A 26,345-nucleotide genomic window follows, 5' to 3' on the forward strand; every position below is an offset into this window, starting at 1 on the left:
ATGGACGAGAAGAAGAGATCCGGCACGTCTGTCGAGTGTTTGGAGCGCCATGATGATAAACACAAGGCCGAGGATAAGAATAATCACACTGGAACACCTGACCAGAGCGAGAATTCGCTGTTCGCCGAAGAGCCGAAAACAGTCACCACCGCCGCACCATGCACAGATCTGGGGGAGGGTGGTGAGACTTGTGAGGCTCTTGTTCAAGCTAACTCACAGGCCATCATATCTCGCGTAGTAAGGCATAGCCTGATAATAAGTGAAGAGAATTCTTAGTTTTATGTGAGATGTTAATTTTCTTTACAACCTTTTCAATGGTAAACTTTTCCTAATGAAATCCAAAACCCATTTACAAATAAACACAAACCACAAAACACAACAGAACCAAAACAAAAAAAAATGCAAAATGAGAAGAAAAGAAAAGAAAGAAATCAAAAAAAGAACGAAGTTTATTCAATTAGTATGTACAAGAATCTAATAAATATAAAAAACCTTTTTTGAAAGATTTCGTTTTTTTCCTAAATTAAACTTTAATCCAATATATGATGAAAAGAAAAAAATTTCCAACCAAAAGAAAGAATGATTAAATCTATATAACTGAATAAACTAGAATTATTTTTTTTTGAACAAAAAAAGAGATGTAGTTAAAGAGCCAAAGAAAAAAAAAGGATGATTTGAGAGGTAGAAAGAGGAAATATATTTGATTATAAAACAAAAAATGATAAGATGTAAGGGAAAAAAAAGGTAACCAAAACTTTTCAATCCGTTTATTCTAAAATCTATACATTCAACACAAATCCTTCCTGCTCTTTACAACATATATGATATTGAAATTTAAAACGACTAGACTGAAGAAGAAAAAAACAAACATAAAATTAAACAACAGTAGAACTTGAATTGGATCTAGAATTAGAATTTTTAAGAATCGATTTAGGAGCACTTAGATTACTATCACCTCTTGTCCGTCTAGGCTGATGATCATTAGAAGCCAAACTTTTTCTATAAAACTCAGCATCAGAACTTCCACTTCCACTTCCACTTCCACTATCGTGTGATTTCGATTCAGTGATCTCTTGTTCTTCTTGTGGTTCGGTTAAGATCGGTTTCCATTCGATTTCATTCTTTAATCTACTACCTCCTTTAACTACTCCATTCATCCCTCTCGGTACTCCTTCATCATTAGATTCACTTCTTCTTCCGATCTCTTCTGAATTTCTGACTGCTAACGATTCTCGAACGGCTGAAATTATGGATCGGTATTTCAAATGATCATTCTTTTGATCTTGACTCCATCTTCTTTGTACTTTTGATTTTCGTAGGAAGAAAAAACATAGAAAAATGTTAATACTTTTTGGCATAGAAATAACTTGGATTCAAGTGGAAGTGAAACTTTCAACTTACGAAAACAAAAATAACTTTCGCTAATTCCAAATAAGATCCATAAGATCCCACAAATCCCAAGTTGAGCCCAAGTCCAAATATTACAAAGTGTTTTAGATTCATTCGAAGGCGTTTCAGTATTATCGCCATCAGCAGAAACAAATTGTAATAGACATTGTTCAATGGCAGTGCTATGTTGTTGAGCTGATAGGATCATGATCACTAAAGAATATCCTAGAGTGATTATGACAAATGCAAAGTTAATATAAAGATATATTCTAAAGATTTTGACCCTTTCTTTGTATACACCATAGAAGCTATTTTCAAAACAAATCGGTTTCCAGTATCATTAGCTCGCTTCCTTCTGTTATTTTTCTCCCTCATGTCCACTGGAGATCAATGATAAAACTCACCCCATCAGTTGAAAGACTCCGACCAAGATACATAAGACACCCATGACAGCCGTCAAAGGCTCAGGTACAGCAATCGCAATGACAGAAGGAGCCGCAAAGGCCAAAACGCCAGCCACAAAACCAAAGACTGTGAATTGAGCCAAGATAACGTAGATCCCAGTATTATAGAGTGGTATAGCAAAGCAACAATAATGATCACTATGAATGGGTTTCTCATTCATCAAATCATTGAGTCTAGGTTCTGGTACTTTAGGTGGTCTAAGTCTTGGTCTTCTCGAAGCTGCCAAGGAATCTGTTAACCTTCGAGTGGATGGAATCGGTTTGGTGATTATGGTTGGAGTGGGCAATGAAGGTACATCGAATTTCAAATCACGAATGGTATGTCGAAGTCGAAGTCGATTGGATCCGGTCGATTGACGCACAGGTGGAGGTCGATCGAGGTGAGAATCGAAAATAGGTTTTGATAATATCAATGTGTTTTCATCAGCGTCAGTATCATCAGTATCGTCATCATCATTTCCAGGAATGATAGATAAGGCAGGTGATAAAGCAGGTTGACAGCGGTAAAGAGGAACAACAGCAATGTGAGTGATTGGAACCACATTGACCGGTTGACCATTAGAAGGTACCACGACCACACGATCAAGGTGCGCGGCCATACGTGAAGATTGCGCCAGAGAAGAAAAGTTGGTGGATTTAGAACAGTGAGATAAATTCGGAGATTTAGATTTGATCGGAGATGGATCCGATCCAAATTCAAATTCAGGTGATTGAAAAGAATCAGAATCAGAATCAGAATCAGAATCGAATCCGGACATATGAGGTTCAGATTGAGGTAATGAATAAGTTTCCAGAAAGGTTGTTGGTTGGATCATGTCATGTATGGTGGTTAAAGTACGTTCATGAACCAATGAATCGGGAATAACAGCGATATTGTTTGCGAGGGTATTATGTTCAGATGAAGTCAAGCAAGTGGAATGGTCAGTTTGATGAAAACCATCGTCCGAGATCATGTCAATAACGAGTGGAAGTTCAGGTGACGGTAGAATTGGTGGTGAAGGCGGCAATGGGACATTGGTAGGATCATTAGACACCACGGCATTCGTGAAAAGGTGATGAGGTCGTTCGCCATGATTATTGAAAGTGTGTGAATCAGGAATCGGAGCGGGGAAAGCAGATACACGACGTTCCGGAAGATTAGCCGTGTTTGATGACGGATTGGAAGTGAGAAATAATGGGTTGATATCGGTGGCAGGGAAGTGTTGAGTGATACGATGGGGTTTGACAAGATTTGACGTCGGTGATTGATCAATTGATGTAGTAGATGATGTAGTCGGATCAGCAGAATCAGTTTTTGGATGCGAAGATTGTTGATTTGATTCATTCAAAGTAACATTGGATGCGATTGGGGTGGTTTCAGATTGGTGTGAATCAATACCCAAGGTCCCATCCAGTGCGATCATGTATGGTTCATCAAGTCCGGCATCATCAGGTTCATCAATCGGAGAAGTTTGTTGGGTATCGTTGATAGAACCATGACCAAAGGTAGGACAGGAAAGAGGTGATGTTGCAGATGGTAAATTGAAATGAGAATCGTGATCAGATGCATTGTGATCCGGTATTGTGTGAGTGTTTGATTCAGTCAGAGATCGAACAGATAGAGTAGCGGTAAATGAATCATTCGATTGAGAAGATCGAGTAGCGTTAGATGAGTCAGGTGAATGTGTTGAGGAGGATGATTGTAATTGAGAATTGCGTTTGGAGTTCAAAGTATTTGAATCGAGATCCAGTTGAGGTAAGGTATTCACATTGGGATTTGATTGTATTGATTGAACATCATCCGAATGAGCAGAAAGGCATGAAGCGAAATGAGAATCGGATGAAGAGATTTCCGAATCAGATTGAATCCCATTAGTTGAAATCACATGATTGTTTTCGAGATTAAGGATTGAATTATGATCATTGTCGAATGAGATTGGATGGTTCAGAATATCGATTGAGAGAATTGTGGATGGACCAATGGATTGTTGATAAGGCGGTGATGATGGAAGTGGGATTTGAGTAGGATCCAATTCGATTTCCATGATTGAAGTTGAATATTGAACATTCGAATTGTAAAAGTTGAGGAGAAGGGAAAAAAGAAACAATCACAAGATTAGTATGAGCTCAACAAATCGAAGCAGTTTGATGCTGTCCACATTCATGTAGAATCAAGATGCAAACAAATCACAAGAAAGTGATTAACACAATGAGGTCAAGATTGAATTGAAAAGCAAATCAATTCTGAAAGCCAGATGCACCGATGGTTCTTTGTGATGTACCTCGGAAAAGAGGATGCCGAGAAGAATCATAAAAGATTGTCAAGGTCAAAAGGAGTGAAACAAGTCGACGGAAGACTGGTAACTTTGAAGGATTTGATTGGGATTCAATCGATATCAAAAAATTCAAAAAGTCAAGTTGATCAAGACTCGCCTGAATCATTTTGTGAATTGTTGTCGAGAGTTGAATGTTGAAAAGCAACCGAGCCACGCGTAGATGTCGAAGCACTTGCTAAAGGATTAGGTGGAAGTAAAGGTTGATCTAAGTTCTGATGGATTGGTTTACTGTACTCGGATCTAAAATCACTTGTTCTTGATGAGATTGATAGTTGATGGGAATGATGATGATGAGGTTGATGAAGTGGATGTGGTGGTATTGGTAGTGGTGATGAAGGTGGTTCTTGTGGATTTGTGAGTGGTACGATTTCAAAAGGACTTGAATCTAAATTTAATTCAAGTTTGGGAGTCGATATGGAATGGTTCATGGTTTTGATTTGATGAAAGTATCAAGTTCGTTCAATAACTTTCAATCCGATTTGAAGAGATCGAATCGAAAACAAGTTGAGAAGATGATACGATGAGTTCTGATGGTTTGTTTTGAAGCTGAGCTTGGATGGTTTGATAGTGTTCTGTTTTGTTTCGAAAGAGTTTTTCAGTCAACCGAATCGAATATGGCTTCGATTACATAAATCGAATGGATTGTATTTAAATTTTACATAAATCACTTTTAACTTCAATCTCACACGATCAGTCAAATTCAATCATCAAAAGTGTCTTGTTGAAGTCAGAGTGGTGTTTGACCCTGAAGATTCTTGGACATTCGAACAAAAATAAATCATACCCTATCAAAGTTTGAAGTTTGAACTCACATACTAAAAAGATAGATGTGAATTTTCTTTGGCAAGGATCTTGGACAACTGGATGATTCTTATTTCTCATTTAAATTCTCACACAGTTGATGTTTTGATGCTCCATGTAAGTACAAAAGTCGTGTCATTCTTGATCGTGGCTGAACTCAAGAACTCAAGGCATTGAATTCATAGACAGCCTCGACATAACATTTCGGATCACATTTCGGATCCAAGAAAGGTAAACAAAACCCTTCACATAGATGGCCGTAAGGATCACTTCCAATATGGTCATGAAGGTGAACACAACTTCAAAACTGATCTTAGAATCATAGCTTGGTTTGAACAGCTAGGATGCGAGACTTAAAATCCAAGAACTCGAACCGAAGGCGCCACAAATTGATACGAGTAGAATGAGCAAGCGAAGGAATCGTTCGAATCGCGCTATCAACAGCTTGCTTTTGGAACTGAATGATTTTTTTGGCAACCAAACCAATCAATTCACAGCGCAATAATTATAGGAAAATGAATGAGGCTTACCGCATTTACCATTGCAAAAGGCACACCCGGCAGATATCGCACAGTATGTAATAGTATTAGGACATGATCGCTTCTGAAGCTTCGTCTGGGGATTTCAGAGTCAATAAGATCGTCAGTGGGGAGAATTAGATCCAATACTCCTTGTCAAAGGTTGATCAAGGACGCACATTGGGTGAGGGTGCAACAGTTCCAAACAGAAAAAGAGCCAAAAACTGCGTAACAAGAATTGCAATAACAAGGCGTGACTATAAGGGCACAAATCAGTCAGTTGAACTTGAAGAAGCAAGGGGAACCAAGTGAAAATCACAAACCATATCTTCGCGCTTAGACACTTGAGCTCTAGAATTGAGAAGGGTATGTAAGAAACCAATTGGAGAGCACGACAGAAGTTGTGTGTTATAGTCCGGATAGTTTATCAAAGCCAAACCAAGTCCTATAGCGCTGATAACAAAAGTTTTTGTGGGAGCAGGGGACAACAGACAACGCTCGATGAGAGGACTATTTATGTGATTTGAGCACAGCTATTTTTACCTCGCGATACTAGAGGCAATTTGCTTACCGCCCGCCAAACAGTTGGTTAGTTTTTGGTGACCTTCTTGTTGGTATCAATTTCGTCATTGTCTGGTTATTTGAATTACAAGTGTTATTGGTAATTGGTGTTGCGATGGGATTTGTCATTCATTCCCTGTGAATTTCAAAAAAACTTGTCCAATTCTGAACAGGTTTTTTGGCAAAACTCGAGGAAATCGGCGCTGGAAGTTCGGCAAGCTTTGTGCAATCGCCAGTCATCCCACGGGTATTGTTGGTGTTGTCAAATTGTTGGTGTCGTCATTAGGCCTAGAGTTAAAAGGCTGTTGTGTGATATGTACTTGCAAGATCACCGGGGTTCGTCGGAGTACATAAAATCGGAGTTGGCGCGCATACCCAGGAAGGATCATCTTCAAGAGAGATGAGAGAGAAAGAGGTTTAAAATGATGATTTGATCAAGAAGGGAAAGGTAAAGAGGAAGAAAGGCCAAGGGAAAGTGAAGAGAGGTCAAGTTTAAATAAGAAAAAAACTAAAAAACCATTTCTTTTCTGCTGTTGACCAAATGACATCATAGCTTTCAAGCAAATCAGACTCAAGAACCTTGAGTAAGCATTCAAACTCATCCTTCTTCACAGCACATTACTAAAGAATCAGATGATGACTCAGATGAGCATACCAGCCGAACCAAACTCAACTTCATGCAGCTCACTAAGCACCAAGACTGAAATCAATCCACAGCCATCCAAGAGATTGTAATCCAGAATCTGACCAATCCCACTAAGTAGATAAGCCTTCAAGCTCACTTCAGTCAAGTAAGAAGACCCATCATTCTGAGTTATAATGGCTCATCAAAGAAAAAGATTCACATCCAAAAAGAACATACATAAACTTTATTGGGTTCTTATTATAAACTTATTTCAAAAAAGCAAAACAAAATAAAAAGAATATACAATGTAAATTCGAAAAAAAGATCCCTTCTAAAAAGTTATATCTGAGCATATACATATTCTCAACTAAAAGTCTAACCAATCATTACTGTCAAATGAGAAAAACCATAATATTCATCATCAGCAAAAAAGAACATAACCAAACCAACCAAACCGCACGACTCACAAATAAACACAATCAGCAGGATTGACAGGAGCCACCCCACCACCCGCTCCAAGTCCACCTAAAGCACTAAACCCAGCACCAATGCCGGCCAATCCATTCCTAGGTAATCTTTCCAACTCGATTCCTAAACTTCGACTCAAGACTCCTTGATCGGTTTGACCTCTGAATTGCCATGATTTACCTTTAGAAGAACAAAACTCAAACGAAGGACAATGTCCACATGGCATATCAAAGAAGCCTGAAAGTTTAGGTGGTAAGCTTATCGATCCTTTTGGGTCACTTTCTTCGATTTTGATGTCCTCTTCTTCTTCTTCTTCAAGATTGGATTGGTGGTTCATGATAGGTTGTAAGACTCGGTATACAAATGCTTCGTTATCTGGTAAGATCCTTCTTCTTCTGCTCGCTGCTGAGACTCTTTTCGGTTTGATTTCTTCTTCTTCTTCTTCTTCATCCTCATCTATTGATTTCATATTAAAATCTTCATCAAGTTCTAGATCAAGTTCATCATCATCATTTCTTGACCGTTTCTTCGGAACCGTAGATTTCCCTTTATTTTTAATCTTAGATCGTACAGTAGGTTTTTTCTCAGATCCATCTGAATTCTCTTCTTCTTCTTCTTCAAAATCTTCTTCTTCTCCTTCAATCTTGGCTGTTCCTACTGTGATCCGTTCGACAACTCCATCAAAGACTAATACATCTAAGAGGGTTAGAATATGTTCTGCTGTGAGATCAGTGCCTTCTTGGATGATTTGAGTTTGTTTCAAGTATGCTAAAACGTCATGAACAGTGGTAGGTAGGTAAGGAGTATGTGAAGTTGGATAAAGAAGAACTTTTAAAGGATCTGTTGAAGAAGAACTAACAGGAGGATAAGACTTAAATCAAAGGAAAAAAACGAAAACCAAGGATCCGTTAAATTTTCCTCTAAAATCATAAGGAATTTCAAAAGAAAAAAAATCACTTACCCGATCTTGTAAACATTGATGAATACTTCTCAACAAGACCGTAATAAATTCAGTATCTAATTCATTATCAGTATACCAAGGACCTCCACTCAATTCGATACTAGGTTGTAATTCAGATAACATATAAATCTTTCGAGTTGGAAATTTAACACTCTTGACGGATTTAATTAAGTTTTTGTTTTCCAAAGATTTTAAAAACTTGTTGATATTACTTTGATGGATGTTTGTTCTGGCTTTTAAAGTTTTCGTCCACATTCCTTTTGATGATTTGGGTTTGGGGGTGAAGAAAGGAATGTGGTCAGAAGTTTAGAACTTGATTCGTCTTAGTTTATGGGGATTAGACAAATACCTGTGTTGCCTGAACTTGCGATACTGTCATAGACCAACTTCTCATCCGCTGTCATGTTCGAGTTCCTACAATAATGATCGAACATAAGTTTTTATGATATCCTTTTACCAGAACTAGAAATGCACACTCACGCTCTCTGTTGTGTCTTATCAACTGCAGTATAAAATAATTCATCTTGCAAACGTTTGACTTGAAGCATACCCTACAGAAAATGAAAGATATCTCCTAGAGTCAGTGATGTAAAAAAAATTGAATGGAATGAAATGACTGACTCTGGCTATTAAACTATTAGCTACATTCATCTTTTCAACTACATCCAACTTTGGCATAGCAGCCTGAAGTTCTTCATGACTCAAAGTCTTCCATACACCCAAAACCGAAAAAAAAGCAATTCAAGTTAGTTTTGTCTGTTGATTCAAGTTAGTTTTGTTTTGTTGTTGATTTATAGAGATTTAAAGAGTGATAATCTTAATTGACCCTTTGTTCTGCATTCACACATTTTGAAAAAAGTTCTCTTTCATCTTTCGATAATTTACTTTGAGCATTATTGTTAGAAGTTGAAGTCGATGGTTTTGATTCTTGATTGATTTTTGATGTTGTTGATTTGATAGTTGTAGTGGGTTTTGCTTTGGGTGGCATTTTTGGTTAATGTTTCTTGAGTTTTGTTGGGGTGGTGGTTGGTTGGATTGATATTGAAATCCGATCTCAAGGTGAATGCGGCTTACACTGGTTTATAGGTATAGAGAGGAATGGTCATGTGACTTGTAGACTGGAATATGCTTATAGCTGGTTTCAATCACCGTCGCGTGTGTTTGTCAAAACTTTCAATTTCGCTTGAAGCCCCTTACCATTCCCAATCAAGAAGAACCCATCAGCATTCGAGACTCGACTGGATTCTCATCATAATCAAACCATATCGATTGAGATCTTGGAAAACGATCACACCTTTCAATCGGTCTTCCTCACAATCTCGAAGCTTTCATGGCACCATCATATCCAAACCTAGAAAAATGGCTCGAGACTGGAATCTTACCCGATTTATCAACCGAATCACGTACCATAAAAGATTATATGAAAAAAATCGAACCAGATAATTTACAAACTAAACTAGACAATCGAATGACGGAAACGAAATTAAAGACGTTAATCAATGAAACCCTCAGTGAGATTAGAGACTTAAAAGGTCCATTTGAAAGTTTAATAGATCTAGGATGTGGTTTAGTAGAATGTGAAGAAACAGATCAAGAGATCTTACAAGTTAATCAAGAAGTTTTAGATTTGATTGAAACTATTAAGGTTTTGGAAATTCGTAAAGATGTGTTGTCTGATTTAAGAGAAACGATTTATCATTTTGATCAACAAGATCAAGATCAGGATCAACAACATCATCAAACTCCTCCTGATTTAAATCGAGAATTTAAAAAACAGTTTGAAAATAAATTAGTGGATTGGAATTCACTTTCGACACGTAAGAAGTTTGCGACTCATCCATCTTTTAAAGAGTTTCGTAAAGCTATTTGGGTTGAGTGGTTTGATCATCATTTGTTTTTTTCATGATTCAGATAATCTAACGCGTCTTTTTTTCTTTTGAGAAGAGTCTTGCTGATATTGGGAATTGGTTTTGATTGATAGACCGCTCGAGGTACATCAGATGTGATGCCCCCGGTCAAGTCATATCTTCCTATAGGTAAGAGTTCTATCGACACCATCATTTAACAACGTATCGTTTGGAACTGTCACCACTTACCACTTTCTCCACTCGATTGACTCAATTTCAAACCAAACCAACAGAAGAAGGCGATTCAGATGATGATTCAGATGATGAAGAACTAGCGATCGGAGGAGGCACTCAAACCTACAAATGTCCACTCTGTATCAAATTCTTAACGAATCCATATAGATCTAAGTTATGTCGACATGCGTTTTGTCAAACCTGTTTTGATCAACATTTCATTCAAAACAATTCGACTGTAGTAGGTTGTCCACAATCAGGTTGTCATCAATCTTTAACTCGAAATGATGTTGAACTTGATGAAAGGTTTATGGCTGAGATCAAACGTGCTAAGAGAAGAATCGAAAGACAGGAAGCAGAGGCAGAAGAAGAAGAAGAAGAGGAGGAAGAGGAAGAAAATCAAGAGGATGGAAACGGTTTGGATCATAAAGGGTCTCAGAAGAAACGTGGTTCTCAGAACAATCGTAGAAAGAGGCCGATTGTTGTGGATGATGAAGATGAATGATATATGTTGGTGGCCTATGTTTTCTTTTAAAATAGTATGTATGATTTTAGCTTTACTGAAGAATATTGAGACGGTCTTGGGCTTGTTTAGGTTTTATAGTGTTTTGAGTGAAATGCTCAATACAAAGTAAAGAGATTACAAGATCTGATCTATCGAATTCAACTTGTTCTTTCAAACATTCTTGATACTATTACGTTAATCATTACATCCTTTTGCCTTACATATATATATCTGTTTCTTTCAAAACCTTCATAAATTTGTTGATCACCCTCTTTAGTTTGTACTTTATTACCTTACATTGTTGGTTTTATTTCGTTACTTCTTTCATCATCATGCGTTCCTTTTTCAAAAGTTATAAAGTCAATGTTTTGCTTGAATATCTTATGATGGGTGGTACAGTAAAAAGCTTTTGGTGTTTCATATCGCACCACATATTAATACAGGATAAAAAGTGAATGCCATTGGCAGCCAAAGAAGATGTACAAGAATGTATATTAAGTTGTCCATCAATTTTGAAGGAATATAGAAATTTTAGTGGGTGATCTGGATGATGGGAAATTGAGAAATTGGATTATATGCACCGAATCCTCAACCCACTCCACTCACCGGTTGACCAAAAACTATCATTTCCATCCTTGAAGCTTGGGGGTATTTTACCGTGACGCAAACGTTTGCCGATCCCCCGCCCGGGCTCCCCCAAAACAAGCTTCGACCTCAGCCGTGATCATAGGCCAAGGTCGAAGATAAATGCGTGCATGTAGAATATCTTAAAACAATAAGAGACTACTTAAGCTTATCCGACGCGGACACGTCCGCTTTTTTTTGAAGAAGGGACTACATTTTAGAAAGAGGGTTTTGATAACATGTACAATAATAAAATCTCGTATAACAACTCTTCAAAACAAAAGTTAGATGCCCTTCTTTCTGCAGAAGTTTGTAACGTGTACAAGTTCAATGCCCCACTTGGAATCAAACTTTCTTAACTCCGATGAATACAATTGACTCAAGAAGGCCATCTGCCTTAGCTTAACTTCTGAAATGATATGTTCCACGTAAAGGAAATGTTTTGGCTCTTTAGTGCCACATATCATAACACTTCCTGATCATGACTGGAAAATATAGTAGGACATGTCTTGCGAACATCTTGAGGTTTGATTCTTGTAAAGATGCAAGACCCCATCACAGGCAAGATATGGAGGCAATCTTTTGGAAAAATTGACGTCATCAAGCATCCTTCCCGAGCTCTCAAACACGCTTTCAAGGGGATGGTCCGAGCCAGTGGCAAGCTTTGTGCAATCAAGAGGATGTGCATATGTAGTTTGAACACCGAATGCTGAGCTTGGCTTCATTCAAAGACCTGACACTTCAGGGCCGGGTCATACCCCTACCGGGCACAGATCTGTGAATATGTACACAAGTACATACATACATATTCGGGTCACCGCCGAAGTGAGATCACCGGGTGAGATATTTTGTACATAGGTGGACACAAACTATCTCGGATGTGACCCTGATTTGTACGATATCGGACATGGATCTCAAGACTTGAATGAATTGGACATATATTCTGCTCTATCTCGTAACCAGTTGTAAACTCGGTCATGGCGTATGATTGATTGATCATCAGCAAACTCAGGTTCGCCGACTTGAAAAAACTCCAGACGGATGAGTAGCCGGAATGTTGATGAAGAAGAGAAAACTTTCCCCCGCGGATTGGCATGATGCTCTCCTGAAATGAGTTTTTGAATTCCAACCTTATTACGATTCGCAACTCAGCCGGTGTAAACTGAAACTTGGGTATACTTGGATCAATCGAGCGATTGTCAGTGAGCTGTTGTCATTGGCTCCCCTTCAACCTTTTGAGGGGGCTGGGATCTTTCTCGGTTCTCCGTTCCGTTTAACTTTTACACCCCAAAGAAATTGCCGATATCCCGGCGTTGAAAAAGTTGCCACTGTGACCTGTTGTGAAGGTATTTAAGCTCATTGAAGGGATGCTTCCGTTCCGCTAATTTTTCATTAGTATTCTCTTGGTAACAGGCTTTAAAGCCCTTTGGAGTATGACAGTAGCATATTATTTCCTGATCATGACATTAATCTTTCAACTGTGCTTGACCTCCAGCTTTGCTATACGTGCCTTGTGGGTTTCGTCTCAGACTTTTGCGTCTCATGGCCTTCTACGTGAAATATTGATAATTCTGTTGTCCATAGCGCCGTACTGGCCGGCGGTATCGTGTTAGCTCTATGTTGGGTTTTTCTAAGGAGCACCTCCTCTCCTCTCGCCGCATTTCCGGGACCCGACCCACAGGACTGGATCTTTGGAAATCTTTTGGAGGTCGTAAGTCCCGTGCCTGATTTCATCGTTCGAGCCTTGTCCATATATTCGGATGACATTCATAATGAACGTGTTCATGTTCGCCAACTCAGTTTGAGTCAGAGCACGGTGCACCTCATGAGAGATGGGCGGAAAAGTATGGACATGTGTTTGTTTATCAATGTCTTTTTGGGGTTAGTGTGCTGCTCATACTTGCATTCTTCATGCCTGAAACCAAAGCTGACATAGGATGGAGCGAACAATGTGACACAGGAGAAACGTTTATCTACCATCGATGCAAAAGCCCTTAATCATATATTACTCGAAAAAGCAGAGCTCTACCCAAGAACACCATCGGACTTGAGGGAACTGGATCACTCATTGGGACATGGGATCGCTAGCGCCCAAGGTGAGTTCTTCAAAAATACTTGAGCATGGCCCCTCATTCTCATTTTATAGATATCTTTCGAGCAGGCTGATCAAGTATCTTATCTTTTTCATGGACACAGGTGAACCTCATCGACGACAAAAGAAGATGCTTCTTCCCTTCTTTTCCCCTACACAATTAAAGGAAGCTTCCCCTATGTTTGAAGAAAAGTCCCAACAGGTGAGACATCTCTTTTTATGTAACAAAACTACATCCGCGTCGATAGTACTAATTGAACGTATGAGGTCTAGTTGTGTTCAATTCTACGTCAAATGCTCGAAGACAACGACTCATCTTCTAAAAATGATAAAAATATGATAGTGGACATGTATGCTTGGTTCAACCGTGTCACCTTGGATATTGTCAGTGATTCCTACTGTTTTTATCCTCCTTATTTAAGCTTTTTCATACTCTGAGCTATACGGAAACTATTTTTTCTTAGATTGGACAAGCAGGTTTTGGCCACAGCTTCAACTCCCTACTAGGTGAAGATCATGTAACTAGAGCGCTCAACCGCCTTTTGTGAGTTCTTGCACGCCTCAACATGTCTTTGATCAATATATTCTTCATTCAATGCCCACTGACAAGACCGTTTCCGACATTTAGCTGCTCCGGTGCCTTTCAGTATACAGGGATCACCTTTCTTATACGCACAGCGGTCAGGGAATTCACTTTCCTACAGAAATTCATCCGAACACAACGCACGAAAGCTATGAAAGAAGCCTTACGTATTCTCACGGAGCAAGGCTGGAAGATTTACGAAGCGAGACATTCAGAAGTTACTTCAGGTTTGGAAAAGGACAAAAAAGATTTGATCACTCTTTTGATTAGGGAAAACTCCAAGACCACTTCAGGAGACAAGCTTCGAGAGGATGAGATCATGTCACAAGTGAGAGCCTTGAATTCTCAGCTTCTTGTAATTCTCATAAAGAACATATGAGAGGACACTTACGAACGTTTTTGTGATAGATATCGACCTTCATAGCGGCTGGAAGCGAAAGTAGGTGAAGTGGCATATCAATTTGTACGATAGACTCAAACTGATTAGCTTTTGTCGTGTTATTCTACCTCACCAGCGACTGCTACCTCTCTGAGTTGGGCCACGTGGTTAATGACTCGGTACCCTGAAGTTCAAGTCAAGTTGCGCAATGAGCTTTTGAACGCTCTAGAGAAGTGCCCCACTGGCAGTCTCGAACCGGAGATGATATATTCTCTGCCGTATCTGGATGCGTTTTGCGTAAGTTAGCTCTATTGATGTGGCCATTTTTCCGATTAGTCTCGTGACGAGGTAGTGCCGGAACGTCTGACATGAATAGAAACAAGCTGAGTGAAACTTACCTTACAATCTCTGAAATTCAGCGCGAAGTATTGCGCTTCATACCCCCCGCGACAAGCATGTTACGGCAAGCCATATCATCAGATCAGATACCTCTTTCTACCCCAGTCACACTTCGTAACGGGGATATAGTCAACTCCATACCTATACAAAAAGGACAGACGATTTTGATTCCCATCAGTGCTTATAATCGCTCCAAATCCGTGTTCGGTCCTACTGCTGATCAATTCGATCCAGAAAGATGGATGTCCAAAAACTCGGAGCGAGAAGGAGATTCAGGTGTATCTATTTCAGGACAAGCTGTCGGACTATGGGCAGGTCTCTTGAGCTTTGGGACAGGCCCCAAGTCGTGCATTGGATACAAGTTCTCTGTGATGGAGATGAAGGTGATCCTGGCTCACTTGCTATTGGAATTTAAATTTGAAGAGAGGGATCCAGGAGGTGGACCTCTGATCGAAAGAAGAGCCAATAGTGTGAGTCAAATAATTCACTGAATGTGTCCTTTATCTGGACTGTATGCATGAATTGATAATTGATGTGTGGAACAACAGGTTGTCAGACCGAGGATAGCAGGCAAGAAGAATGGCGCTGAGATGCCTCTTCGGATTAGCTTTTGGAAACAGTAGTGATTCTTCATTTCTTTAAAGGTTGACAACTTCCATCGAAAAGATGTACTTGTAATTTTGGCTTATGGGCAGCGTTTATTATGAAACACACGAGAGTTGGTTGGATTGTATGACTTAAGCCCATTGGGCAAAGCTTTTTGAGATGCACTATCACTTGCCACTGTCCATCGCGCAAACTTGCGGTTATCCCGTTGCAAGAACCTGGATGCGTTCAACAAGAAAATATATCTTGTGCGGTGTTATCTTGTGGCTGAGTTGCTGCCTCCACAACAAGCGCTAACTCATCCCCCTTTAGCCCTGATGGGAGCAATTGGGCTTCATAAAGCGAGGTTCAAGTGTTGCATCAAAATTCACTCGTGAGAAGTTCCGCAAACTGTATGTATACGCTCAACAAAGATGCTGGGAGTCCGGACTGCTGCGAGCACATCGTCAATCCGGATGTCGAGGCTCCCACCGGTACCAAAGCAGAAATCTCGGATCAACACCCGGCCACGCGGCCTAAAGACGCATCGGATCTTCGATTGCATGGCATCCTGGTTGGGATTGACATTGCGCCATGCTCAAATTACTCGGCGATGCTCATCGGTATACCGATACTAGGAAGCGATGTATGAGTTGGCTCATTGGATATCTGTCAAACTGAATCTAAAGCTGAAAACTGAAGGTCCGACTTGAAAATTGGGATAAACGTCTATATTACAATGTTATCTGATGAAGAAGGTGGTCTGAAAGATTGTACAGGAGTGCTGATGAAAAGGAAACCGCGCAGAGCTTAAATACACATCAAAGTCATAGCTCAAATTTTGGACAAAGGATTTCGTGAGGCATATTGTTTGTATTTGACAAGTTCTCAGCCACATACATGAATACTATAGCCTGATGGACGTGATAAGCATATCTTGATGTTATCTTCATGGGGTTTTTTGAACCTTGCACCAGGAAATGAACCTTTCAAAAAGCAGCGCTATGTAGCAGTATGCGTTTCCATGTGCCAGCAGACAGAAGGCAGAAAGTTTACATCACCACATGCAAAGATCAAGGTATCTGTTAAATTATTGCTTCCGGAGAAGTGTTAGCCGAACGAAAAACTGGGCTTAATTGTTCATCGGCGGATATACTCGGTGTGTAGCCCTCGGCATCAAGAACACTACCATCATCATCTGAAATTGTCTGATAATAGTCACATAGCTCAGCATGACTAGCGAGGGTTGCCCATAGTCTGATGCCAGGACCACGATTGAGGGGGAGATGTCTTCCTGTTGATATGCATGATATTGGAGTATTGTCACTGTAGGCATGAAAGGTGCAAGCTTCCGTATCCGATGTCGTGACTTCGGAGTAGATATCAGATTCTTTGGCGTCAAGACCTACGCCCGAATTAGCGGAAAATTCCAAGGCCTTTGTTGACGTGGTGCTCCAAGGGTTTGTCTCTCTCTGAGAGGAGTCTGAAATCAGGTCTTGCGCATAAAACAGACTTTCTTCATCGCTGAGAAGTTGTCGAATATGATCAAATCGCTCTGCGTGACTTGGAAAGGGAAAGACTTTCGATTCGAGTCCACGGCCTAATGCAGGAGATTGCATGCCTTGACCGCCCGTGCGAGAAACTTTTGTGGTATACTTGGGGAATGAAACACTGCCATGGTTATCTATGGTTGGGGATGATTTCGTGGATGAGAGCGTTCTATGATCACAAGACCCGCTCGAAAGAGACGATGCTTGCGCTGCTCTTGTCTTGGGAAGCATCATCTTGGGTAGTCGTAGAGCGGCACTCATTGCTCTTCTTCGTCCCTCCGAATGCGGCGAAGCCTCGGGCATTATTTGTGGTGTATCGTTCGTCGGTGAAACGCCGTTTCCATACATCATCGGGAAATCCTGATAGATCCATCAGAAAGCTTGGATAAGTCAAAAATACAAGTATGAGACATACACATGAGTGACTCACGAGGTGGGGTCCGGCAAGAAAGGGGTTAATGAAATTCATTTGGGGACCTTGGTCATCCTCGATGTGATGAGCTCTTCGAACGTAATGCTGATGGGTGTGCGTATCAGATCGCAACCGAGCAGGTCTTTTGATCCTGGATAAAGATACCTTGATGAAGACATTGCGGGATAAGTCACTTGGCCGTGCTAATAGATAAAACTTCTTTGCTTACTGATCGTGGATGAGCCCGTCTTTGCGTAGTAGAAATTTGTTGAAGTATCGTGGGCTCCGAGAAAAAGTTTTTTTCCTGGAACAGGAATGTATAAACACCTACACCAATGAGAGGAGTTGATATACAGACGGTCTGTCAAGGAGAATCGTGATACTCACGCGGATATTGAGAGATGAACTCTGAGAGCTAGAGCTCTGAGTTTCATTAATTGACGTGGTGGGTGAGCTATGATTATAAGGCGGCTGGCTTTTGACTATCGGTGCGACAAATACCGGGCTCTGGATAGTTGAAAAATCTCAGTAACTTTTGGGAAGAGAAAACACATAAGACACTAACGTCATCCGCACTACCTTCTTCTCCCGTGAGCGATTTCGACCTCGTCGAGAGTCGACCAAGAGCAGCCAAAAAGCGAGTGCGAGTACGTGAATATTCAGGAGATTGCATTTTACGGGAGATAAACAATAGCAATGAGAGGAAGGTATCATGAAACGCCTTTCTAAGATCTAGGAGAGCGGCGGCTTTCTTGGAATTGTTCGAAGATTTCGTTGAGTAAGCTAGCTGCTAAATACTTTGCAATGAGAAGAACACAGATGCAAGTCGAGAGCGCCCTCTCATGAGAATAAAAGCGATGCAGCTGTGAGAGTCAAGATCCACAAGGGCGACCAAAACCAGGGAGAATGTGAATCTGATTGTATACGCCCATTGTATACTCGGTTTTGATATTTTGCGTGATCGATTGATGATCATTCCAGTATGATCACTGCGTCACTGAAAGCGTACGTTTTGTGACAGAAACGTAACAGAAAATTTACGTTTTCCGCAAGTTTCCGAAAGTCACCCTGCGGCGCGCGAGCGAATCACACAGTTGACCTGACTTTCCACCGGTGTGACTTTCTGTGAACAAAGCTTGTCGCCAGTCGTGACTCATCAAAGCTCATCAAGCCAGACTCCAGTTTATCGCACACAGAGGACAACAGCGGAAGAGTTCATACTCTAAGAGACAAGGAACCACGCGCTGGGCGCTGAGCTGCGAGCATTCCCTTGTTCAGCCCGTTTGAGCCACAACTTCACGAGAGGCCACGAGCTGCATCTTGATGTATACATTTTGCATTCAACTTCAAAATTCACATCCGGTCATTTCCCACATTTATGTAATGACGAGCACGGCACCGCATCAGGATGGCGTGCTCACATCAAGCTTCAGTTGCCACTTTGTCTACACTTTTGTACTCACCGAACGAATAATATTTTTCACGCTGGCTTAATATCAAGGGTACTCAAAGCAAAGTATGTAGCGCTACATACTTTTCGCTACATACTTTTTTTGGCGGGGACAAAGAAAAAAAATATACTTTTGGCCTCGCCTTCCCCGCCAAAAAAAGTATATAGCAAAAAGTATGTACACGTACATACTTACTTTGAGTACCCTTATCCTTTTATACACCAAGAGTCAAAATTAAAGCCGATAAAGGCCGATATCGTGTTTATGAAACCTACTTTTTTGAATTCCGGTGTTTGAAAAAAATGCTTCTCTGATTACAAAGTTTTTAATTTGTCTCTTCGACCCAAGGGAATTTTAAAGGGTCAGAAATTCACACGTTCATCAACAGCCACCATACCTCAAAATTGTTTAAAACAACCCCGACTCAAGCTGACAGAGAACACAACTTGCCTATGAGGCTGGGAAGTTGCCTGGTTGACTAGCTGCAATACAGTCAAACCGGAAAAGCTTGTCACAAATTCCCCGCCAAATTGCTCGAGTTTTGCGGGCAAAATCGGTCAAGCTTTTCCGATTTGACTGTACATATTTACGGGATACAAAGTTAAAACTGGGTTTTTTTCCCAGTTTCCCAGTTTTTGTTTTTGGCTGTGTTTGGAACTTTCCCACGTTCTCCCAGTTTCCCAGTTTGCGCAAACACAGCCAAAAAGTCCGAATTGGGAAACCCGGAACAAATCCGGGTTTCTAGTTTGTATCCCGTAATTCTATTCCATTTCCCTCTTTCTGTAACAACTTGAATGTGTAATGATCTTTTTGAGCCTTCACTCTCAAAAATTGGCAAAAAAGATGTAAGGCAGAACAATGTTTTTAATTAGTTGTGCAGCACATTAAGTCTGAGTTGAAGCAGTCATGGCACTATCCTTAGGGTATTTGCCTCACCTGGCTACTCATGGGGGAGTGATGATTCTATAAGGGCTTTCCTGGAAGACTTGTGATGGATCCATGCAAACTTGATCAAGTCCCATCCTGGGATTTAGTTGAATCCTTGTGCCAGTGGCATTCAAGTTTGACCTTACACACAGAAGAGGCCATTTGCATACTATTATGATGGAAGGTATCTTGATCAATTGACCATATTGTGCATGGTGCTTGCAGGGAACATTTGAGATATAGTACTTGTCATATCAATTGTCTGATATATATACTGACTGATTTATCTATTGCTTTTGTTATTCCACTTCTTTTACCTACTTATACTTCTAATGTTTTTTCTTGGAACCATGATAAGAGGTTTCAAGTTGACTAGAAATGTTGTCAAATTTTATCAACCTTGACCTTGCAGTGCTTTGAATCCCGAGAATTTCAAAAAGAAATCTCATGCATGTCCTTGTCACACATATAAGGTAGGGATTTCTCAAACTTTTGCACCATTTTTCTTGAGGCACAGTTATATTTTACATGTTTTTCATTCAACTTGAACTCCCTTCATCATAACAGCTCATGTCTTATAGTGTTGCATGCTCTCTTGATGTCTAATTGCCTACATTCTGAAAATTGATTCACCAACCAATCACTTGAGATCACTAGAAGCTCTTTAAGTTGACCTTTCATCTCACTTTCTTTTGTCTTGATTTTTGTTTGTTTATTCCCCATTTAATTTGTACTCTACAGACTATATGCACTTTGTGATCCATCTATAGAAAACCAAAGCTGCAAATCTCCAGATTCCAGAGTAGATCTGAGTGGTTTTGGTGTACATAATTTCCTATCTCCCTACCCCGCTCCCCCATAGTGATCTTAGAACCATCCCACCATATATTTTGCCTGGAGCCTCACAATTTGAGATAGACTTACAGTTAATTTTTGGTGCTCCAACTCTACTTCTAAGAGCTTTCAGCATCCATTGAGGTCTTTACTGAAAACCCTTGTTGACTAAAACATCATAGCAGATTGGGGCCACTGTGAATGCTTATATTGGTTGCATAAATTGAGTGGTGTTAAACCCGCTGCAAAGCTGAGCCAAACAGAGACAACTTCCCATTGGCCACAATATCACATCTCACTCAAATCTTTCTACAGCCAACGTTGCTACAGCTAGACACATTGTCCATCTCCACCTACCTACTTTGAATGTTGAGATCAATCAATATTTGGGCTCCTGGTAAAATGCTCTGTTGTGTTTACTAACACATATTTTGATATGCAAATATTCTTAAACATGTATTTCACGAAGAATCATCTCCAGAGAAAGATCTGAAACAATAATACAACAAAACACATTCATCATAAAAAAAGTGGATGATATGACACTGGTAATACAAATAAATCAACTTGAGTAGTCTTGCAAAACAAAAAGCTTTATTCACTGTCCCCAATGACTTGTATCAACTTCCTCTTCAATCACTTCCTCATCCTCATCATCCTCATCCCCATCATCACCCTTCTTACTTCCAACCTCATTAGCTTTTCTCATCTCAAGATCTTCTAATCTTTCTTTTTCTCTCCATTTATCCATTGGATCTTCAGGAATCGGTCCAGTACAATCAATCCCAACCCATTTAGCATATTCTTCAAATGTATTTAAAGATTCAAGTCTAATGATTTCAGTATCTTCTTCAATTTCTTCTTCAGGTACACTAGGTGTGACACTCGCTCTAGAAGGTGGCTGTCTTCCCATCATCATATCGGTCATAATCTGGGGTGCTTTCTTTTCTTCTTTTATCCATTTCAATCTGATTTGTTTACGATTTCGACCAGGAAATAGTTGAGTGATCATTTCAAAATCCGATCCGAACATTCTGACAGCCTATAAAAACAAATAACATTCTCAATACACCTAAACTACACGGAAACATAGATGCCGAGAGAAAAACTTACGTCGAAGAATAATGCAGTCTCCTCTGCACTCCACCTTTCTCCGCGAATCTTTTTACTCCAGGTAAGGGAATTGACAAGTCGAGTCGAGTCATGTTCTTCGACAATCTCCATTTCATCCAATCGATCATTCTAAACTCAAGGAAACGGTCATCAGTCAATCAATCTTCTTCTGTTCCAAAACCAGTAGGTCTCGACTTACCTGATCTTGTCTCTCAACCTGTAACGAATCTTGATCGAGCACAATCTGTCCATCAACAACTCTCAATTGAGGTGCGTATTGGGTTGGCTCGGGTACATAATCTTCCTCTACCACCTCTTCTTCCTCTTCTTCGATATCAGGTAGTACTTGAGGCACAGCTGCTTTCGGAGTTGATTTCGTTTTCTTGCTCGTAGTTTGGAATTCATCAAACGTGACTTCTTCAAAGTTATCCATATCGTCATCTGAATCGAGGTCTTCGAGTCCATAAGTCTCTGCCAGTGATTTCTTCGCCTGAGCAGCTGCATTTGCTGCTTCTGTTTCCGCGTCCTCCTCTTGCACGACGTCCTCTTCTTCTTCTTCTTCCTCATCCTCTTCAGCAGGTCTAGTCTCCCTCCTAGGAGCAGGCGTACGCCTTTTCCTTTTCTCTTCTTCTCTTTTCGCCATCCTCTCCATCTTCTCACGATCCCTACGTTCGATAACCAATTTCATACGGTTCTGTAAAGTCTCACATCCTCTGCCTTTGCTCAATTGAGGTGCACAAAGGAAATCCATCTTCACCTTACTAGGATCGATAGGTGTATCAAATGCTTCGTCTTCATCTTCGTCAACATCAACTTTCTTTGCTTTCTTCCTTGGTTTTGGTTTTGGTTTTGATTTTGAAGCTGACCGTTTTTTCGGTTTCGGTTTGACTTTCTCGGTTTCTGACTCACTTTCATCATCATCACTTTGTTCGTAATTATCACCATCGTCTTCACTTCCAGAGCTATCATTGAAAAGCTTCTTGGTGCCAGGCGCGTTTTCCTCATGATTAGTATCATTGACTGGGGTCACCATTAAATCAGGCGTAGCCGACGTCCTGCCCTTGCCCTTTGCCGCTCTTAGTGCGGATAGATGGCGTTTACGTTTGAGTCTCGGTGAAATGTCTTCTTCTTCATCAGCATCGGCATTTTCGATTGGAGTAGGATTTGGTGCAGCTTTTCTTCTGGGTTTTTTAACAGTGGGCACTTTTTTAGTCGATTTGGTGGTGGAAGTTTGTCGTTTCGAATCTTTCTTCGCTGTTTCGGCTGTTGATGCGTCTAGAGCGCCAGTGAGTGGTTGAGAAGGGACCGGAATATCATCTAGTCGCGAGGCATCCTCAACAGACTGGGAAATCGCCTCCACTACTCGAGATGATCCATCAGTCCCAGTCATGAGACTGGGACCGGAAGCCATCGTCGGTCCCGCTGAGGAAGAAAGGCTAGAATTTGGTGTGGCTGTTGCAGAAACTGATGCAGCATTTGCGGCTGTAAGAACCGGGATGGACGGTTCTGGAGGGACTGAAGATCGTGGGGCAACAGAAGATCGACGAGAAGGTGGTGGAGTGGGATTTCGAAGCTTATGTTCTGCTCGAGCTGCTTTGGCAGCTTGAGCTTTGAGTTTCATTTTTTCGGCGGCAGTGAGACCTGATTGCGTAGAAGTAGTACTGATGTTACTCATCACTGAGCTGGCCCTGATCGTTCGATTCGTAGGTGGGCTTCCGTGTGAGTTTGGGATATTTTCAATTGATCGAAGGGTATTTTGAGATGGAATCGTCCGAGAGCTCGACGTATTGGAGCTTGATGGGGCATGAATGGGAGATGCCACCTCTGGCGGTCTTGAGGGGGTCTTGTTTGATGGAGGGTCGTTTTGAGATGTAATGCGAGATGTGGAGGATGACGGAGCGGAACCGAGGGGAGTAGAGTTAGGGCCAGCGGTTTGACTGGGAGGACATGATGAATCTGGCGCCGATTTATTTGGTGCAGAGAGAGTAGATGTAACGTGAGTTGTGGGTGTTGAAATCGGATGTGAAGAGACGGGTTGAGAAACATTTGGAGTTGTATTTGCTTGAGTGGGAGGTTTCCTGACTCCTTTTAATACCGGTCGAAAGGAACGACCACCTTTCTCTAAAACGACGGTATTGGTTCAGCTATTTGGGTGAAGATGAAGTAGTTGAGTGATAGATGACTTACCAACTCTTGACATATTTTGAGTTCTGGATGAATCGATCGTTCGTCAAAGTTGCAAAATTGAAATTGGTCAAATGGTCAAATGGTCAACCTCAATCTGAAATCCTAAAAATTAAAACTTTTGTCAGATGCTTAAGTGCTTAGCTTAATTATCCTGCGTAGCCGCAGGGCGTGTCGCTAGCAACGTCACACGCAGCATGGGCCGCACACGACCTTCGCCCGCGCACAATATAGGGGGCCGACCCATGAGGAAACCAATAAAGGGCCTTTGTCTGGTCACTTTCACCAAACTCACCCCCAATCACCACTATCATCAACATCAAACTCAGATTATTGGGCTCTCTCACTGACTCACTTACACTAAGCTTCTCAAATATGACTCATCTCGATTTTTTCTCCCCATCAGATCCACCTCAAGCCCCAGGGCAGTGAAATCCTGCAAATGCACCCTGGACAGTATGAAGTATAATAATGATTATTATATTTCAATTGTTAAACTAGGTACAAGGGAGAAGAGGATAATGAGAAAGGGGAAGATAGGGTGGAAGGTTAACAACTAAGAGTCTGCTGGGACAAATCCTGGCAGACTACAGTCAGTTGACTCTTAAAGAAGAGGTTTCAATTTATAATTTAATATAACAATGAGAACTGGATCCCAAGGTTCTCCAGTATCCTTTCAGTAACAGGATAAAGAGTGACTAGATCAAGTTGAAGGTCCTGGTTGTGCCATACCATCTGCCAAGTCGAATCAGTGCCAGAAGGGTCTGTCAAAATCAAAAAGTGGTCAAGTTGAGGTCACAATCAAAGGTCAGTCACCTAATTACATAGGGTTAAGGTGTGACTTGGTACTTTCGCTTTGGGGGTGTAGTTGTGATTGTTGGGTGTAGGTATGTATCATGTGTGACACATGTATGGTGATTGGTAAAGGTTGGTGGGTATAGGATCAAGGGGTGTTGTGGATGAGGAAAGGAAAGCAAAGCATGGTGGATTTTTGACTGACAGAGTGGAATTTTGTGCGGAGGTGTGGATTTGTCCTCAGTAGGTGTGTTCAGATATGTGGGGTGGTGGACCTGTGAGAAGTAGGGAGTGTGACCGTATTGGTCTTCCTCTGAGACTATCTTGCTCTGAGACTATCCAAAATTTGGAAAAGTGATGTGGCTTGTTGTATACTTACCACACAAGTTGGTGGCGGCTTGTAGCACTGTATAGTTCATACGTACAGTGGATTAGAAATCCATTCCAATGGCTCGCTCTGGAACAGAGGGAATTCCGGACTTAGGAAATTATTGCAAATTGGCAAAGAGATTCCTACTTGGTTTTTATTTCAATCTGTGATGGAGATCTTATAAGAAGGTTATACTCGTAAAAAGAAACATGGATCTGTTGGTAAGCAAAACTTGATTTCAATTTGATTTCAAATATCAATAACTTGCAAAAATGAAATCAAACTTCAATATGAAGATGATTAAAAAAGTCTGTCGTGTTGATCAGCCTTATGTCAGTATTGTAGATTGCTTCAAGCGTACCTACACCAATGAGGGTATTGTAATAGCTATCCAGTGAGCCACGTCGTTCTCTGGATTGTTTCGATCTCTTAGCTGACAATCGATCCTATCAAATACGCAGGTTTGATAACCAACCCAAATCAAAGCTATCACCTTCTATGATGCACACCCAGTTAGATCTGACTTAAGGCTTTACAGAATCAAATCGTATACAGCCAATGTAAGAACGATTGGCAGATTTTTCAGAAAATGTGTCGTCGCCGGATTTAATGAAAAGGGCAAAAACTTGAAAATTGGCTTTCGAGATGTAAAACTATACTGTAGTACCCTTTACCCATCTTACACCTAAGTTTAATTTCCTCTCTCCCTATAATGCCATTACACCCCGCTGTACCATACCGAAAGCCGGTTAATGGTTGTGAACTGATTTCCTTCTTTACCGGTTTTGGTTTCCATCCACTTCAATTCCTTGTTGACCTTCTGTCCACTTCTTTCCGTCTCATCCGGAGTCTACAACCTCATCCAAGCAGTCTATCGATCCAAGACTCCTTTCACTCGGATCAAACAAACTGTCACATCATTCGCACTCACTGGCTCACTTCATTGTGATTCCTTTTCGTTTTTTCTTTTTTTTTCTGTTTCCTCACTACTGTACTGACATCGTTCTTTCTACAGATGCCCATCAACACCTATCCGACCAAGATCAAGTTGGTCGTGGTTTGGATGGTCATGCATGGCATGAGGTTCCACGATATTGTATTGACCCTTGGCGTGGATGTTTCCCTCACCTCCATTTGCCGATGGTTCGACTTGTACCAAACTACCCGCACGGTGATCACAAATCCCGATGACCACATGATTCCAGACACTCGCCCCATTTTAGGCCAAGCTCAACACAACTTCATCATTGACTTGCTTCAACATGATCCTACCTTATTTCTAGACAAGCTTCAGGAGAGGATCTCCAACCGGTTTGGATTTATTGTTTCTCTCAAGACTCTTTCAAATGAAGTACACTT

General features: G+C 40.8%; 6 protein-coding genes across 6 annotated transcripts; 2 read left to right on the forward strand and 4 right to left on the reverse strand.

Annotated features, from left to right (window-relative positions):
- Nucleotides 1–280: 280 nt before the first annotated feature.
- On the reverse strand, nucleotides 281–3,877 carry MELLADRAFT_118361 (uncharacterized protein; the record flags this gene model as incomplete). The annotated part of the gene is made up of 4 exons (XM_007417540.1): nucleotides 281–1,303; nucleotides 1,402–1,697; nucleotides 1,794–2,093; nucleotides 2,610–3,877. 4 exons carry the CDS (start codon nucleotides 3,875–3,877, stop codon nucleotides 876–878), a joined length of 2,292 nt encoding a protein of 763 aa, XP_007417602.1.
- A 3,163-nt stretch (nucleotides 3,878–7,040) lies between these two features.
- MELLADRAFT_94867 (uncharacterized protein) lies at nucleotides 7,041–9,090 on the reverse strand (the record flags this gene model as incomplete). The annotated part of the gene is made up of 7 exons (XM_007417517.1): nucleotides 7,041–7,062; nucleotides 7,141–8,012; nucleotides 8,103–8,359; nucleotides 8,452–8,516; nucleotides 8,583–8,653; nucleotides 8,724–8,810; nucleotides 8,929–9,090. 7 exons carry the CDS (start codon nucleotides 9,088–9,090, stop codon nucleotides 7,041–7,043), a joined length of 1,536 nt encoding a protein of 511 aa, XP_007417579.1.
- Nucleotides 9,091–9,432: 342 nt separating this feature from the next.
- Nucleotides 9,433–10,688, forward strand: MELLADRAFT_112952 (uncharacterized protein; the record flags this gene model as incomplete). The annotated part of the gene is made up of 3 exons (XM_007417531.1): nucleotides 9,433–9,972; nucleotides 10,084–10,138; nucleotides 10,243–10,688. 3 exons carry the CDS (start codon nucleotides 9,433–9,435, stop codon nucleotides 10,686–10,688), a joined length of 1,041 nt encoding a protein of 346 aa, XP_007417593.1.
- Nucleotides 10,689–12,749: 2,061 nt separating this feature from the next.
- Nucleotides 12,750–15,497, forward strand: MELLADRAFT_118362 (cytochrome P450 monooxygenase; the record flags this gene model as incomplete). The annotated part of the gene is made up of 12 exons (XM_007417532.1): nucleotides 12,750–12,825; nucleotides 12,897–13,023; nucleotides 13,113–13,193; nucleotides 13,273–13,408; nucleotides 13,509–13,606; nucleotides 13,678–13,788; nucleotides 13,869–13,948; nucleotides 14,033–14,315; nucleotides 14,396–14,426; nucleotides 14,503–14,663; nucleotides 14,786–15,235; nucleotides 15,314–15,497. 12 exons carry the CDS (start codon nucleotides 12,773–12,775, stop codon nucleotides 15,386–15,388), a joined length of 1,686 nt encoding a protein of 561 aa, XP_007417594.1.
- A 938-nt stretch (nucleotides 15,498–16,435) lies between these two features.
- MELLADRAFT_94870 (uncharacterized protein) lies at nucleotides 16,436–17,985 on the reverse strand (the record flags this gene model as incomplete). Its single annotated transcript, XM_007417518.1, has 5 exons — nucleotides 16,436–17,260; nucleotides 17,331–17,477; nucleotides 17,542–17,616; nucleotides 17,700–17,819; nucleotides 17,878–17,985. The coding sequence occupies 5 exons, from the start codon at nucleotides 17,983–17,985 to the stop codon at nucleotides 16,436–16,438; spliced, it is 1,275 nt and encodes a 424-aa protein (XP_007417580.1).
- A 2,972-nt stretch (nucleotides 17,986–20,957) lies between these two features.
- Nucleotides 20,958–21,768, reverse strand: MELLADRAFT_73441 (uncharacterized protein; the record flags this gene model as incomplete). Its single annotated transcript, XM_007417501.1, has 2 exons — nucleotides 20,958–21,566; nucleotides 21,638–21,768. 2 exons carry the CDS (start codon nucleotides 21,746–21,748, stop codon nucleotides 21,123–21,125), a joined length of 555 nt encoding a protein of 184 aa, XP_007417563.1.
- Between the last annotated feature and the right edge of the window lie 4,577 nt (nucleotides 21,769–26,345).

This window comes from Melampsora larici-populina (assembly GCF_000204055.1).
Source record: "Melampsora larici-populina 98AG31 unplaced genomic scaffold MELLAscaffold_74, whole genome shotgun sequence".
Classification (NCBI taxonomy): Eukaryota; Fungi; Basidiomycota; class Pucciniomycetes; order Pucciniales; family Melampsoraceae; genus Melampsora; species Melampsora laricis-populina.